Genomic DNA, 14,710 nt, shown 5'->3' with positions numbered 1-14,710 from the left:
CAACACTTAAGTAATTAGTTTTTCTCTATAATGAGTCATAGAAGTTCATAATTCGACCTTCTACAGCTCAAATCTCACCGTAGTACAGAAAAATAAGCAAAATTTTCCCAGTAATACAAAGAAAAAGTACCCACGCTAAATACTGACCCCCAAAAAGTATTGTTCCATCTGTCATAGAACGCCAAGTCGATATAGTACTCGACACTCCCAAAAACTGCAGCCAAGTCACTCCAATGTATTCTCCTTTCTGCCTTTGTGCATATAAATACTTATAACCATAATAAAATAGTTAGTTGACTAATCACCACTGACCAATTAATCATTTAAACAGCTAAAGAACTGCAGCTCTACAGAGTATACTGTTGCTTTATCATGTTAAGAGCCAGAGACAATAAAAATGAGTGTTCGCTGGTGATGTTGTGAACAAAAAGACTAAAACGTGAAATGAATGACTGCGTAATCCCTCAGTCATCCAAGTATGATCCATAGTGAAAGAAAAATTTTAATCTGTCAACTGCACAAAACGCTGTGGGAGTGAAGACGTTGCTCATCCTAGTAACTTAACTGAAGGGGGGGCTAGCTACACAGATGTGTTAGTTTCCTCACTTGGATATAAGGCAGTGTCCACCGGTAATCTGACCAGAACTGAAGAAGTGGCTTGGATGAGCAGTGAAACGTCTTCACTCCGACAACTTTTTGTGCAGTTAACAGATTTAACTTTGGCTTTTACTACAGAGCAGACCTATTTTTTCCCTGAACTTGAAAGATGGTGGTGATGTGATGAAGGTAAACTAATGGATTTGATACGTATTTATGTGGCAAGAAACTTCTGGTGGTTAAGAGGAGGAGATGGATCTTTACTCCCAATAGGGCATTTAAGAAGACAACAAAAACATTTCTGGCTAATATTTGCATGACAGCAGAAATCTCCATTTTGTCCACATTTACATTTGTGACTTTGTTATGTTTGAGGGTATGGGGAGTCGCTGCACGTCCTTTTTTAATCTTAATCATGTGCTTTGGTCCCGTCAGAAAACTTGGCAGCACAAACTGTTGGCTGCCCTTTCCTTCCCTTCAAGACGTTTTAATAACATTGTCATTAGACCAACCTGTGGTACATTAGGAGAAAGCAATACACACCAATCAGGTCAGTATGACGACACAGCCCCTCTTTCTTTCTTTGGGAGGGTCTAAATCTACTCCTTCAAGTTTGTGGATAATCAGGGGCAACGGTTTCTAACCCATGTGGAACTAAAATGCTAAATCATGCTCATCTTGAATAACCCAGTATTTTTCAGCACAAACTGTATGTCATACTTTGAATTAACAGATCAACAGCATGCTTCACTTGTTCATTTAGCTGGAGGTAATTTCAATATGACTATTTGTCAATTTTGTAATATTTTGTAGATTGTGTTGGCCACTGTGTTGGTACGACACAGATCAAACCTTTCTCTGATTGGTTAATCCAGTCCAACAAACAAGCAACTAGGGATGGATAATTTTGCAAAGAAATGTCGATTTGCAATTTATATTTTCAGATCAGGCTCAAGTTCACAGTGCACACTTTACACGTCCAGGAACACACTTAAGAGAACATGGAAATATAAAGTGTATAATATCACAGCTAATCTAATACAAGAATCCTACAATTTCCTACATTTTTTTCCTATTGTATTTGACAAAGAACGTTGTATTACCTAATAATTCCAGAGTTAGCGATTTTGGAAGTGCAGCCACTCAGAAAGCAATTTAGATTTTTTGATTCTGATATATTGTGCAGTCCTACAAGCTACTATAATTTCTGACACTTAACGCAATTCATCATGGGGCTGCGTATTATACTGGTGGTCCTTTATGTTATGCCCCATTGTTTGTACCACCTCAGTTCAAAGCAATGCAGAAGGTGTATTTATGTATTTGGGTTTGTTTGTTTTTTTCCTCCCATTTTGTATAAAGCTGTAATTAGCTTAGCACTTTAGCCGGAGGACACTGTGCTGCCTTCAGTGGCTAATGGACTTTTCGCTCTTTTACCGTGTGACTGCTGTTTGTGCTCATGATGAAACCAGGTCTGTGCTAAGTGCAATGCTTTGAACCATCTGAACTCTGCTTCTACATCCAAACTCAAAAGGGTTTGATTCATATGCAGAGTACTTTCATTTCAAAATGGTCAAATAAAGCGTCTCTTCTTTTCTTTAAAATATTTTAACCTCAAATTCTCCACTTTGCGAACCTATGATGGCACAGACGACTTGGTCCGAGCATCTCCGAAACTGTAGCTCTTGAGATGTTCCTGGTTTCCTGGTGTTCTGTTAGTTCTTTGAAAACTAAACTAAGCAACTTGCGTTTAGAGTTGCATATGTATTTTAATGATATACCTCATCAGTGTATAATCAAATCTTGTATAAATGTTTCTTAATAGCCCTTAATGTATGCAATCCCAGTGGTGGTTGCTATCCGCAGCTCACAGGTCAATCAGCCTCATGCGGAGAGGCCTATCAGAGCTCTGGCCTCGGATACACCAGAAATTTCCCTGATCACTGAAGCAAAAAATTACAAACTGACTGATTTTAGCATATGATGATTAAAAACTAGAGTTGCGCAACACCTTTTATGTTAGCCAGTATCATTATATCTTCTTCGTGCCTAATTATACAATGTTTTTTATTTTTCACACACCAAAGTAAGGTTGGTGCAATGTTAACATGCCTGTTGCTTGATACCACAATAAACTCATTGTGGTGAATAATTAGGATGCCTTTTAAGACAGTCAAAATCAGGTACAGCATGTTTAATAATTACCAGCTGCTTGTATCTTTGGGATTTTGGTTCTTCTTGAAATCAGCAGCTTGAGTAACATTGTTCTTCATCACAGCAACAACTAATGAGGCACACTGTTCAAAGTTTTGGAGTATGCCTGACCTTTAGAAATCTGTCCACAGTTTTCAACAAAGTCAGCTAAAACCTGTGCTTGCTCCATCTAGAGACCTCCACAGCATCAAATATTCACTACTACCACTGGCTATACCAGAGAGGCTGAAAAGTCAAACAAGTTAAAATGTACTACCTTTATCCAGACCAGAAAATACAAAATTTACACAAAATATTGAACTTGAGGATTTGAGGTATAGCTAAAGCTTATAAAAGCACACTACACGATATCATGGTAACTAGGGTCAAAAATGTATCCTCAACTGCAAAATGTAAACATTCTAAGTATTGACACAAAAGATAAAGAAAGAGATACATTAATAGGAACAAACTGAACCTTTCCTAGATCATTTTAGAATGACTGTGATCTTTATCATGATTAGTATAATAAATAGTAAGAACAAATATATATTGTCTTAAAAATGGCTTTTTATCATTGTGGTATCAAAAACTGATATCAAGAATCAAAACTTTTCCTTAGAATCAAAATTTTGAAATTTTAGTGACAACCTAAAACAGTTTCTTTGAAATAATTTTCCAGGATTTTTCCAGGATATTTTTAGTTATATAATCACAGCGTCTATAAACAGATCCCCCTTTTTTTTATACGTTTTTCATATTAAAGATGTAATCTAAGCCTAAGGCTATAACAAAAGTCCACAGTTATTACAAATGGCAGTAATGGGCGGCAGTAAAAGTCTCTATGAATTTGATATTCATAAACAAACCATGGAAAATTTTTCAAGGACAAAATATATATTTTTCAGGACATTTGGCTTTTTTCTCACTTTCATGTCTGAAAAACTATTATTTTTCAAGTTTTCCTGGAAGTGTGGGATCCCTGTTCTTATAGAGAGACAGTACATATTTTACTATGCAACTACATAGTATTTTTACTGTATTGGCAATCCCATATTGTTCATTTGTTTATCTCAAAATTAACATCTTGTGTTAGAGGCAGGAAAACTGAGCAAGCAATTATTGCAATTTCACACAGGGAAATTAAAATTGAATAGTGTATTGTTAAATTGGTCCCAGTTTTGATTCATATGCAGTACTTTCAATTAAAAATGGTTATAAAGTGTCTCATTCTATTCTTGAAATAATAATGTAACCTCAAAATCCTCGCTTTAGTAACCTAGGTCAGTACAGACAGTTTGGTCCGAGCATCTCCGAGACCACAGCTCTTGAAAAGTTCCCTTTTTTCCGTGTTCTATTAGTTCTATTAAAACTAAACTGAGCAACTTGTGTTTAGAGTTACATATGCGGTCTTAATGATATACCTCATTAGTGTATAGAGAACATAAATCTTGTATAAATGTTTCTTAATAGCACTTAATGTATGCTCTCCCAGCGGTGGTCCTTGCCGCCGCTCACAGGTCAATCAGCCTCATGTGGAGAGGCCTACAAGAGCTCTGGCCTTGGACACATCTGAAATTTCCCTGATCACTGAAGCAGGAAATTACAAACTGACTTCAGAAAAAATACTTCGGTAGGGGTCAGTGTCTATAAGGAAGCACGTTTCAAGTTAAGAATATAAAGTAGAGCAAGATTAATTGTAAGTCAGTTTTGCAATACAGTGCAAAAAATCACAATTATATATTTAACCCAATCATTCAGTTCAGCCCCATTATGAAGTCCATACAACAGTATTCACTAAACAGACAAAATAAACAAATACATAATGAAAATAAATACCAGCCGCTTCTCTTTCTTCTTTTATATAACCCAGGGAAATATTTTAAGTACATGGTTTAAACGCCATGTACAGAGCTATATATACTGTAGGTGTGTCATTGCTTCTTATATACAGACAATACAAGATTTCTTTAGTTGAAATCGATCACGTATCTATGCTACAATCTATAACATTAACATCACAAGCAAAAACTTTTACATTCAATCAGCATGAACCAAATTTATCTTACTCAGTCTAGATGGAAAATTCTTATTTAATCAACTATTGCAATTACAATTATTTAATTAAAAAAATCTGACTTCAACCACTAAACTACTCCATATACACTCCTGAAAAAGACCCACATACGCACCAAAATGTGTCCGCAATCACAGTGTTTGCAGGAGCCTAGTGTGCGTTCAAGATTTCAAGCAAAACTATCAGCGTTTATCTGAGAGTGAAGATGCTGGTCTGTCTTTGATTCAAACATCTGAAAGAAGTAATAGGTAATTAACCAATAAAGTCTTTGTTTTTAGTGGTTTATTTCTCCAACCATCAGCACAGCAGGCAGCAATGTATACAGTCTTCAAACATATCAAGAATAATATCCACAACACTTAATTAAATAATAGTTAGTTAATTATCCAGTAACATATTTCTTGTATTACTTTGATCACTACTATTTCCTGAACTACCAGCACATAGTATATATAGTAATTTATACAGTCATCAAATTATAAAAGTGATTCTATGATATTAACTTAAAACAACATGTGCGTACTTACATCTATAGTTGCGGTTTCTCCTGCCTTTGTACATGCTTGTATCCTGCTCAAACACAGCTCAGTTATCCTCTCTCCTTGTTTCCTCTCTCCTTGTCTCCTCTCTCCTTGTCTCCTCTCTCCTAAATTCAGCAGCGCCAGAGCATTTCAGCCTCTTCAGACCGTACCATCTATCATTCTACTCCAGGGGGAACCTGCGAGTAAAAACTACTCCACACCGCCAGCGTATACTTTGACTAAACAACATAATTTAAGTTGTTTTTGTGTTAAAATGCTGATACGCAGGAATAAATGAGCTGCTTTTGTTCTATATAGCTGTTTTAGAAATAGGAAATCTCACGGTGGGTAAAAGAGTGTGTTGAGGGTAAGAGTTGCAATGTAAGCACTAAATAAGAACACAAGGGAGTACAGGGGAGATAAAAACTTACAGCTTTATTGTACCATACACAAGATAATGCATAATGTCTTTCTCTTCTGAGGTTCACAGCAACTCAACTTCTTACTGAGGTAGTGTAGTTTGGGTTTATATCTTATTTCAAGTCTTTTGTTTTAGTGCAAATGTGCCTAAAGGACTAAAGAAAGGAGAGTGTGTGTGTGTGTGTGTGTGTGTGTGGGTGTGTGGGTGTGTGTGTGTGTGTGTGTGTGTGTGTGTGTGTGTGGGGGGGGTGTGTGTGTGTGTGTGTGTGTGTGTGTGTGTGTGTGTGGGTGGTATGTGTGTGTATATGTGCAAATTTACCTAGTTTGGACTAAAGTTGCCAAAAAAAATAACTAGGAACAGTAGATAATGCAATTAAAACACCATATATACAATTTAGTTGTATAGTGTTTAGGTCCACTTTAGCCACTAGAGAGCAGTAATGACAAACCATCCAATGTGTTATTTCTTATGAATGAAAAACATGTATGTATTATATAAATTATCTGAATTATTATCAAAATGTTCAAAAAAATCACTGTAACACATTATACAATATCAGATACTTAATGATAGGTTATCATTCAAAAATGTTACAAAAAAGTGCAGTAGTGGTGTTAGTGATTGACATATAAATCTGATCACACATTATAATAAACATAACAAAACAACAAAAATATGATCAGTATATTTAACTGTCAAACATACCAGACAATTTCTAAATTTCTATAGTAACATTCAAAACATTTATTGAAAAATATTGACAAGCCACTCAATAAAGCTATGGCATTATCTCACTTAAATCCCCATTTAACCATACTATTCAAAACCATGTATGTAGCCAACTCCTGATGCTATCCAGTCTTCTAATGTTTCCCTCTATGTGCAGTGATGAAGAGTGTGAGAGGCAGAGGGGCTGATGGGATACCGCCTGCTGAGCTCCCAGCTGTCGAAGCGTTTACACTGTATTCAACATGAAGACACATAATTGTACTGTCTAATTACACCGATACAGCTGCCTCAAACTCGGCCTGATGACTGTTCACTCCTAAAGCAAACACAGGGAACAAATAGCCTCTGCTGCATGTACACAGTGATACAGTAAAAACAAAAACAAGTGAACAAAATATGGCTGAACAATGGACCGCAACTGAAGTTATCAAATTGCAGAGATTGCAATTTCTTGGGTAATAGAATGTCCACTACAAACAACAAAATATCCTGTCTAGTTAGGAGAGAAAATGTTTTAACCTTGAAGTTTAAATCTTACTTTGGCAGTTCATATTTGATTCTTTTCTTAGATATTCCTGCTGATGGATGTGCGTTTTAAACTTATTTTTGCATTTGTTCGAAAAATCGCAGCTAGATTTTTCTTCCAAAATCATGCGACTCTAGTGCAACAGGTCAGAGTAGCAGTAGTAGTAGTAAAAATTCCAGTATTATTATTCAGAATATTAAGAAGTGCTTTGTTAGTGGCACCATCTAGTGTTCAGGGAGAGATAAAAGAGAAAGGAAGTAATCAACACTGCAACACTTAGGCCTGTCACAATAACAAATTTTAATGTGTGATGTGTGAAGTAAATATAGACAATAAACAATAATATTGAAACTATTTTTTTCCACTGACATAATAACCCTAAAGCAGAATTAACTTCCAAAAAGTATTCTAAATGCACAATATTGTTAAAAAATAAATAAATAAAAATCATGTGCTGAATTAAACACTTTAGTACTTAGTTTGTATTTATAATGAGTCATAGAAGTTATTAATTCAACCTTTTACAGCTTAAATCTTACTTTATAGCCAAAAAATAACCACAAATTCCCCAGTAGTGCAAAGAAAATGTACACACGATAAATACTGACCCCAAAAATATATCGTTCCAGCTTTTGTATATTGAACAATAAGTCGATATTGTAATTATTGTGACGGGCCTATCAACAAGCTAAAATGATCTTCATGTTAACGCCTTTAAAACATTTCTATGAATGACGGATGAACTTGACTTGTCTTTCGTAGCAAAATCCTTTGAGTTTTACTGGTTTTCAAAGGGTACATTAACACCATATACAACTCAACAAATGTGGGACTAAACAGGAAACTAAACTGAAACTACCAGGACTTGGACTAGAAGTAGAACTGAACCAATCTACTACTGAAATACCAGGAATAAACCAGGAAAAATATGAAGTGTGTAATTTGTGTAATGCTTACTTGCTGAAAAAATGTTAATCCCATAAACCCATTGTATAATACTTTCTTACAAGCACTTTGGGAATTAGTCACTTTCCCCACTAGAAGGCGCTCTAACACAGAACATCATCTTGAACAACACTGGCTAAAGATAATGGGAGACATGATGCTCTGTGAATTAATCTAAAATAACATCTAAGTGTCCATAAATCTGAGAGCGGAGGATAAAACCAGAACAAAGCAGAAAGGCTGAGTCAGGGGAAACCCGGCCAGTTTTAATAAGAGTCACCTCTGCCTCAGGACAACTGCCAAAACCACTCCTATCACCACATTTACATAAAGGCCTATAGACGACAAGGCTGCAGCCCAGATTCAATTTAGGCAAGACTTCAGCAGCATGTAAGGACCCGACGGACTACATTAGCATAGGCTTACATCTAGACAGAGAAGAGAGAATACATGAACAAAAGCAGGGCTAGAAGATCTGGACTTTTTTAGTAAGACAATGACAAGGTATTTTTGGCAATCGATCGGAAACTGTTCCAAAATCGATTTGTTGTATCAAACAGGGACTTAGCATAGGATAGACAACAAAAAAATAATAGTTTACAGAAGTATTTTGAATAAGTGCTAAAGGTGGGCAATATTGACAAAAAGGAATTTTTGGATTTTTATACTGATAACGATGTTCCGAGAAACATTATGAAATGTGCTAAAACATGTCTTTAAATGTATTAGTTGAGGTTCAAGTATCAGACAAAAGTTAAATGACAAAGGGCAGAAGTATCATTTTATATCTTAGTTTGTTTAGTTTTTAAAAATTATTTTAACTTTTGATCTGCAGCATTTTAAGATGTTTTTTGTATATCTTAAAACAGCATTCAATGATATATAGCTTGACATATTTCTCACCTCTATAATACATTTCTTTTATAAGTTGTGTTTTTAAATGTTGTTCAAAATATGTGTTTTTGCCAATCAGAATTTGTCAAACTATTTATCAGTATCACTGGTAATAACAGTAATATAGAAAGTATTAACTCTACTTTGGTAAATAACAATAACAGTAGTCATTATAACATAAGCCATATTACCTGGTGTAGCAGAAGTTGTATAGGATCAACTGCAGTATACTGAAACAAGTAGTAGCAGTAGTAGTTGAGTAGTTTTAATAAGATCAGAAATCAGTCTCAGTAATCAGACTCTTATTAGATTCGACATTTTAAAATTTAATTTAGTTATAGATCCATGAGAAACTTAATTTAATATACTTTGCTATTTCAAGTTCGACTCTTTAATATTTAAATTCTTTACCTTTTGCTCACTGCATACTGCTACATCTTTGGCTTTGGTCACCTGCTGCATATTTAAACACATCACACTCCTTGCGCTTTACAAACTCACTCTTGTGTAGCTCTGCACTGCCTCCCACTGTCAGTTAGGGCTTCATACGATTTAATAAAAAGAAGAAATATCTGAAATTCACATCTCGCAGTCTGCAGTCTCCTCCGGCAATATCCCTATAACCCACTAATGAAATCTAAAGTTCATGTTTAAAAGATAAGGTGTGATGGGTGGATGGGTTTAACCTGACAGGAGAAAGGTAGGGGGAATTATTTTAAAGGGACTGCCACAAAACCTCCCATAGGTGCGATAAAGAGAATTGAGTGAACCTTAAAAAGAAATTGGGACATTGGGTTGATTGGTGGTTGTAGAGAATAGGATGTAATAGAGCTATCAGTGAGGTGGTGTGTGAATATAAGAGATGCCATAGTAGCTAAAAAGACCTGTTGTTTTTCTCCTTAAAGAATTAAAGTATACTGATTATAGAGCTGCACAGGGGTGGGGAAAAAAATCAAATAACATTTTTTTTCTGACAAGTATTGTTATCAGATTTGCGATATACGCTTAAAAAGTAGGATTTTGTTCAGAATACACATTGTAAACAACTTCAGACTCAAGAAGATTTGACTGATAAATCCCACGAATTTCACTACGTGTTTGTAAAGGTCAAAACAACAGGTACAAGAAGATGGTGATATACTGTCCAGCCCTAATTGAAAAACTAAAATTTGAAATACATGCATTATGTTTACTCATTTTCTAGTCCTATTATGTGTTCCAAATGGCATCGTAACTTAGTCCTGCAGTGTTTATTTAAAGATGGGGTATTTTACTTCTATTAACTGCTAACGCATAACATATTTAGATTACCATGTCACCTTTTATTGCTTTGAATAAAAGGTTAATATGCTATATTTGTCGAAAGCAACATATTGACAACACATATTGATGCTCAAAGTCCCCCCTCACTTTGCTCCCCGCACTAAGTCAGTCCCCCTTCAGAGCACAATCACATTACAATTGGTGTGCAATTCCTCTAATAAAAGTACTGCACATCACATCAGGTTTGTGAAATTGCTGTTTACTGTTTTGTATCCTGCTTTTGTATATTTATGAAGAGTTGTTGTGTGGGAGCATGGGTGAAATGCAGGCTTGTGGGCTGAGTTTTGGACATAATGTTACAGCTAACCACAAGGAGGGTTCCAATAGGGGCCGGGAGAGATCGCTAAATTACTCAAACATGCATGGTGTCAAGATCCCAGTCTGCCCTGTGTTTTGGTGCTGTCTTTACCACTCCCTTCTGTGTTGGAGCCTGGAGCTGGAGATTCTGGCTCCTCCCATACACACCAGCAACCCATGCGCAATCAAGCTGCCCCTGGGGAGGACAAAGGGACCGAGGACGTGACGCTCAGCTCCAGATCGTCCGTGTATACCTCCGTGATCCTGCTCTCTGAAACTACGCAGCGCCTCCACCTTCGCCCCAGCTCTTCAAGACCGGTACGAACATCTCACCCTCCGACTCAGTTCACCTCGACTGGTACGGACTTCCTAGCTTCTGACTCCGCTCCCCACGACCCACACGAAGACTACGGCATACGACACCACTTGTCAATCGCTCCCTTGTCTGTAAATTAACTTTGTTTAAACTTTCCACCCGAGTCTGAATCTTTGGTGCCTCTATCAGTCGTTATGCCACATGGATGACATCTAAACCCTGTTCAGGCATGTTTTGGATGAACGAACAACATTATAACATGGTAGAAAAAAATCAAATTTGCATAATACCTTGCATAATACATCTTTAAAATAGTGTTAGGTTAAAAAGGCAATTGTTACTAAAGTTGGGTGATGTACTCGAGGTTACACTTAAACTATGTGAAAAAAACAAATAATGACAGAATGGTTGAGGCAGAACTTTTAATTACAACAAAAGCTAAAATAATAGGTAAAAATCCTCCAGCTACTGCTATCCTATGGTAGTTTTCAATACCAAGTCTAGCGCTCAAGATCTGGGGATGGGTCTTGTCCTGTTGCCCCAGCAGAAAGGACAGGTCAAATACAGATGTTAACCTTAAATATCCTGTTACCTCTGTGTACCTGTGTTTTCTTTTGGGAACGGCATTTAGAAAGAGATCACCCTGCCCTCATTGTTAATATGCTGATTGTGTGCTGTGGTTGCATTAATGTACCAAGATAATTGGACTTGCCACTTATTAATCCAGTTCAATTTCATACACAGCTTGTGGAAATACTAAATTATTGATACACATTCTACTCTCTCAAAACAGCTAACACACCACAACTGCTTATGATGCTGAGTATTGTTCTGTATAGCTACAGTATATGTATTTTGGATTGGCCTTTTTCTTTTTCTATTTTGTTTCAGAAAGGCATTTGAAAACATCTACCGATCTTCCTCACAGCAGGAAGCAGCTTGTCTGCACTTACTGTGCAAACTGTGATGTGAAAACAATCATTAACTGAGTTGTGCTTTAGTCACGGACAATGATTTAAGATGCTGGTGGAGATCGAACTGCCGACCTTTTGGTGAGTGGGTAAGGGCTTTTATACACAGCTAATTTGAGATCAGTGGAGCAGAAATGGGTAACCACGATCCATCATCAAAACACAAAAATGCAATACTGTAGTGTTTGAGGTCGCAGGTTAAATGTCACTTGTAAAAGGAGACATTAACTTTACTATTAAATCATAAAATATGTAGATAATTATTTTACATTTTGCTCATTGTAAATCACAATATAGACCTTAATAACAGAAACGGGTTCATTGACTTCCTGTTTAAAATTGCAGAAGTGAGATCCCCCGCTTCTTCATTGTATTGTCATTGCAGAATATGTTTGATGTATGATCTTTAGTTATCAATCAATCAAACAAAAGTTTTTTTTTTTTTTTTTTTTCACAACGTCTCATTATAACAAATAGTTCTATCTGCTGCTTACTAGTGCTCACATAACCACTTTACCTATTTACACAATTTCATCACACACAAACAGCTGAACACAAATAGCAAAATAACACATGTGCTTTTTGGGCAAAAGAAACAATTAATGTTACAATTAATGTTATTATGTTTTCCTACAATAGTTAAAGAAGACCTTGCTTGTGCCTGCTCTATAGCCATAATCTATGACACCCATGGATCATTGTTATAATTGTAATATTCATCTAAAATGACTTAATAAAAGAAACTAGTCCACTGACTTCCCTGTTAGACAACTGCGGTGCCCAATGGGACCTGACAAAGAGTCGCCACCTCCAATGGATAGCTGCAGCTCACACTACCAAGCAGTGTATTTATTTTCATCTGTACTAAAATGACTCCGCGACGCTGACGAAACCTAAGAAAATAAAATTGGAGAACAAAGTAAGTAAAGAACAGTGAGCGTATAATGGTTGCAGTGAAAACAAGGATGGATTGGCAATATGGCGGCTTGAAAATAAGCCATTAAAGATTCCTCAAACATCCACAAATCACTCCAAATACAACTTTAGGTGAGTAAATGGTGAGGGGAAACAACTATAACATGGTTAAGAAAGTCGATTTTGCATAAGAAGTCTGCTTTAATGATCCTCTTGAACACAGTAAGGCTATCACTTCTATTCACTGCACAGATTTAAAGGAGCTATACCTGATTTTTACTATGTTTAAAAAAAAAAAACCCCCACAAACATAACTAGTGAATTTTAAACGGTTTGCAGTGGTCCAGAGTTATTCCTCACTTACCTTATGCATTCCAAGCATCCTAATAATTCACTGCAATGAGTTTATAAGGGCTTTTCACAACTCTGAGACCATGTTAGTTGTTGTCATGCTAATAGTGCGTTCTTGATTCTCAGACAGTAAAACACTATAACTAGATGCAGACAGCACTCTATGTAGGCACTTCACAACAACAAATTCTGAAGTGCGATATATTGCTTAAGAAAATATAAATGATAATATTAAAACTACACGATAACCCTAATTGTCTAAAACTATTCCAAATGTAAAAACATAAAAAACATAAACTACAATAAAGACAGAGCACAATAGTCAGTTTTATATACCACTTTTCCACTTTCAAGGCAGTCAAAACGCTTTACATCAAGAAACGACTCACCCATTCACACACACATTAATACACCAACACTGTAGGAAAGGCAGGTGTCTTGCTGGAATCGTACCGCCAACCTGTGGGTCAGTGGATCTAACCGCTCAACCAACGATGTTTATGTCAAGAGTGGGGTTTGAACCACCAACCTTCAGATCTAACTGAGCTACTGTACCCAATGAAACAGCTCAGTTTAGTTTACCTTTAATGAGTTATAGAAATTATTTATTCAACTTTCTACAGCTCAAATCTTCTCATACAGAAAAACAGCTCACAGTTCCCCACTAGTACAAAGAAAAAGTGCTCATGATAAATATTGTCCTGCAAAAAATGTTCTTGCTCACATATATATTGTATTTATTGTGACAGGCTGCTAACGCCACCGACCTATTTTTGCCTCAAGAGCGGCTTATACGACATATCTGTACTGGAGCAAGACACATTTTGGTCAAATATGTGGCAAAAAATCGGGTATAAGGTCTTTAAATGCATGAGATGCTGTTCGGACTTATAGATATGACTAGTGGAGATCTGATTCATATTTAATGAGAGACAGGGGCTCAGGGAGGACTGCGTTTTCTACGAAGAAGGCTGTGAAGTGATCAATAAGTAATATAACAGGGTTTACTTAGATCCCCCCAAACGCCAAGAGTCCAAGTCCCTATGTTTCCTATGTCTTACTTTTAAGCTCTTTTTTCCTCCATGGCAACGCTTTTTAGGTTTACTGATCAAATATAATGCTGACAAAATGTTTCAAAAAATATTTCATTTAAAACTAGAGTATTGTTTTTAGTGAAAGTGAAAGTGCTAATTAATTCCATCCAAAATGCAGTTTAAAAATGTATATAAGAAAATTAATGTGCTTTGTCCCTTGTAACTCACATCTGCTGCCAAGATCAAACCAGAAAGGAAAATTATGAACTTTACCAAAATTGTCAAGAAAAAAACAACAATGTATCCCCAAATCCTAAATATAATTGTGTTAATTAACTAGGTTTGAGTGAAATGTGTAGTCTAACCACTCATATGCACTTTAACTGTCTAATATAGTAGAATAAAGAATAAAAAATGAGAAAAACATTGGACATATGATCTTGGAAAACTAGCAGCTATAATATGAAAGTAAAACAAGCGCAAAGTCTATCACTTTATTCATAAAAGCTCTTCTTTAAGGTCAAACTACTACAACTATTAAGATATACTTGGTATTTGAATTTGCACATCAGCGTATAGATCTCTCAGGGACTAGTGCTT

At 36.1% G+C, this 14,710-nt stretch overlaps 1 protein-coding gene across 2 annotated transcripts in view; it reads right to left on the bottom strand.

The window, feature by feature from the left end:
* Positions 1 to 14,710, bottom strand: part of LOC117385366 (RNA-binding Raly-like protein) — a 60,441-nt gene that overhangs the window by 17,038 nt on the left and 28,693 nt on the right. The window contains exon 1 of one of the 2 annotated variants that reach the window (XM_033982663.2): positions 5,395 to 5,514. The exons of the other annotated variant lie outside the window; for it this stretch is intronic. Within the exon in view, the coding sequence (XP_033838554.1) occupies positions 5,395 to 5,428 (34 nt within the window). The 5' untranslated portion in view covers positions 5,429 to 5,514. Of the gene's footprint in view, positions 1 to 5,394; positions 5,515 to 14,710 lie in introns of those variants that run through there. 2 annotated transcript variants of the gene reach the window in all.

Source organism: Periophthalmus magnuspinnatus, chromosome 17, assembly GCF_009829125.3.
Source record: "Periophthalmus magnuspinnatus isolate fPerMag1 chromosome 17, fPerMag1.2.pri, whole genome shotgun sequence".
In the NCBI taxonomy this organism is placed as follows: domain Eukaryota; kingdom Metazoa; phylum Chordata; class Actinopteri; order Gobiiformes; family Gobiidae; genus Periophthalmus; species Periophthalmus magnuspinnatus.
This window is presented reverse-complemented; position numbering and strand designations above follow the sequence as displayed.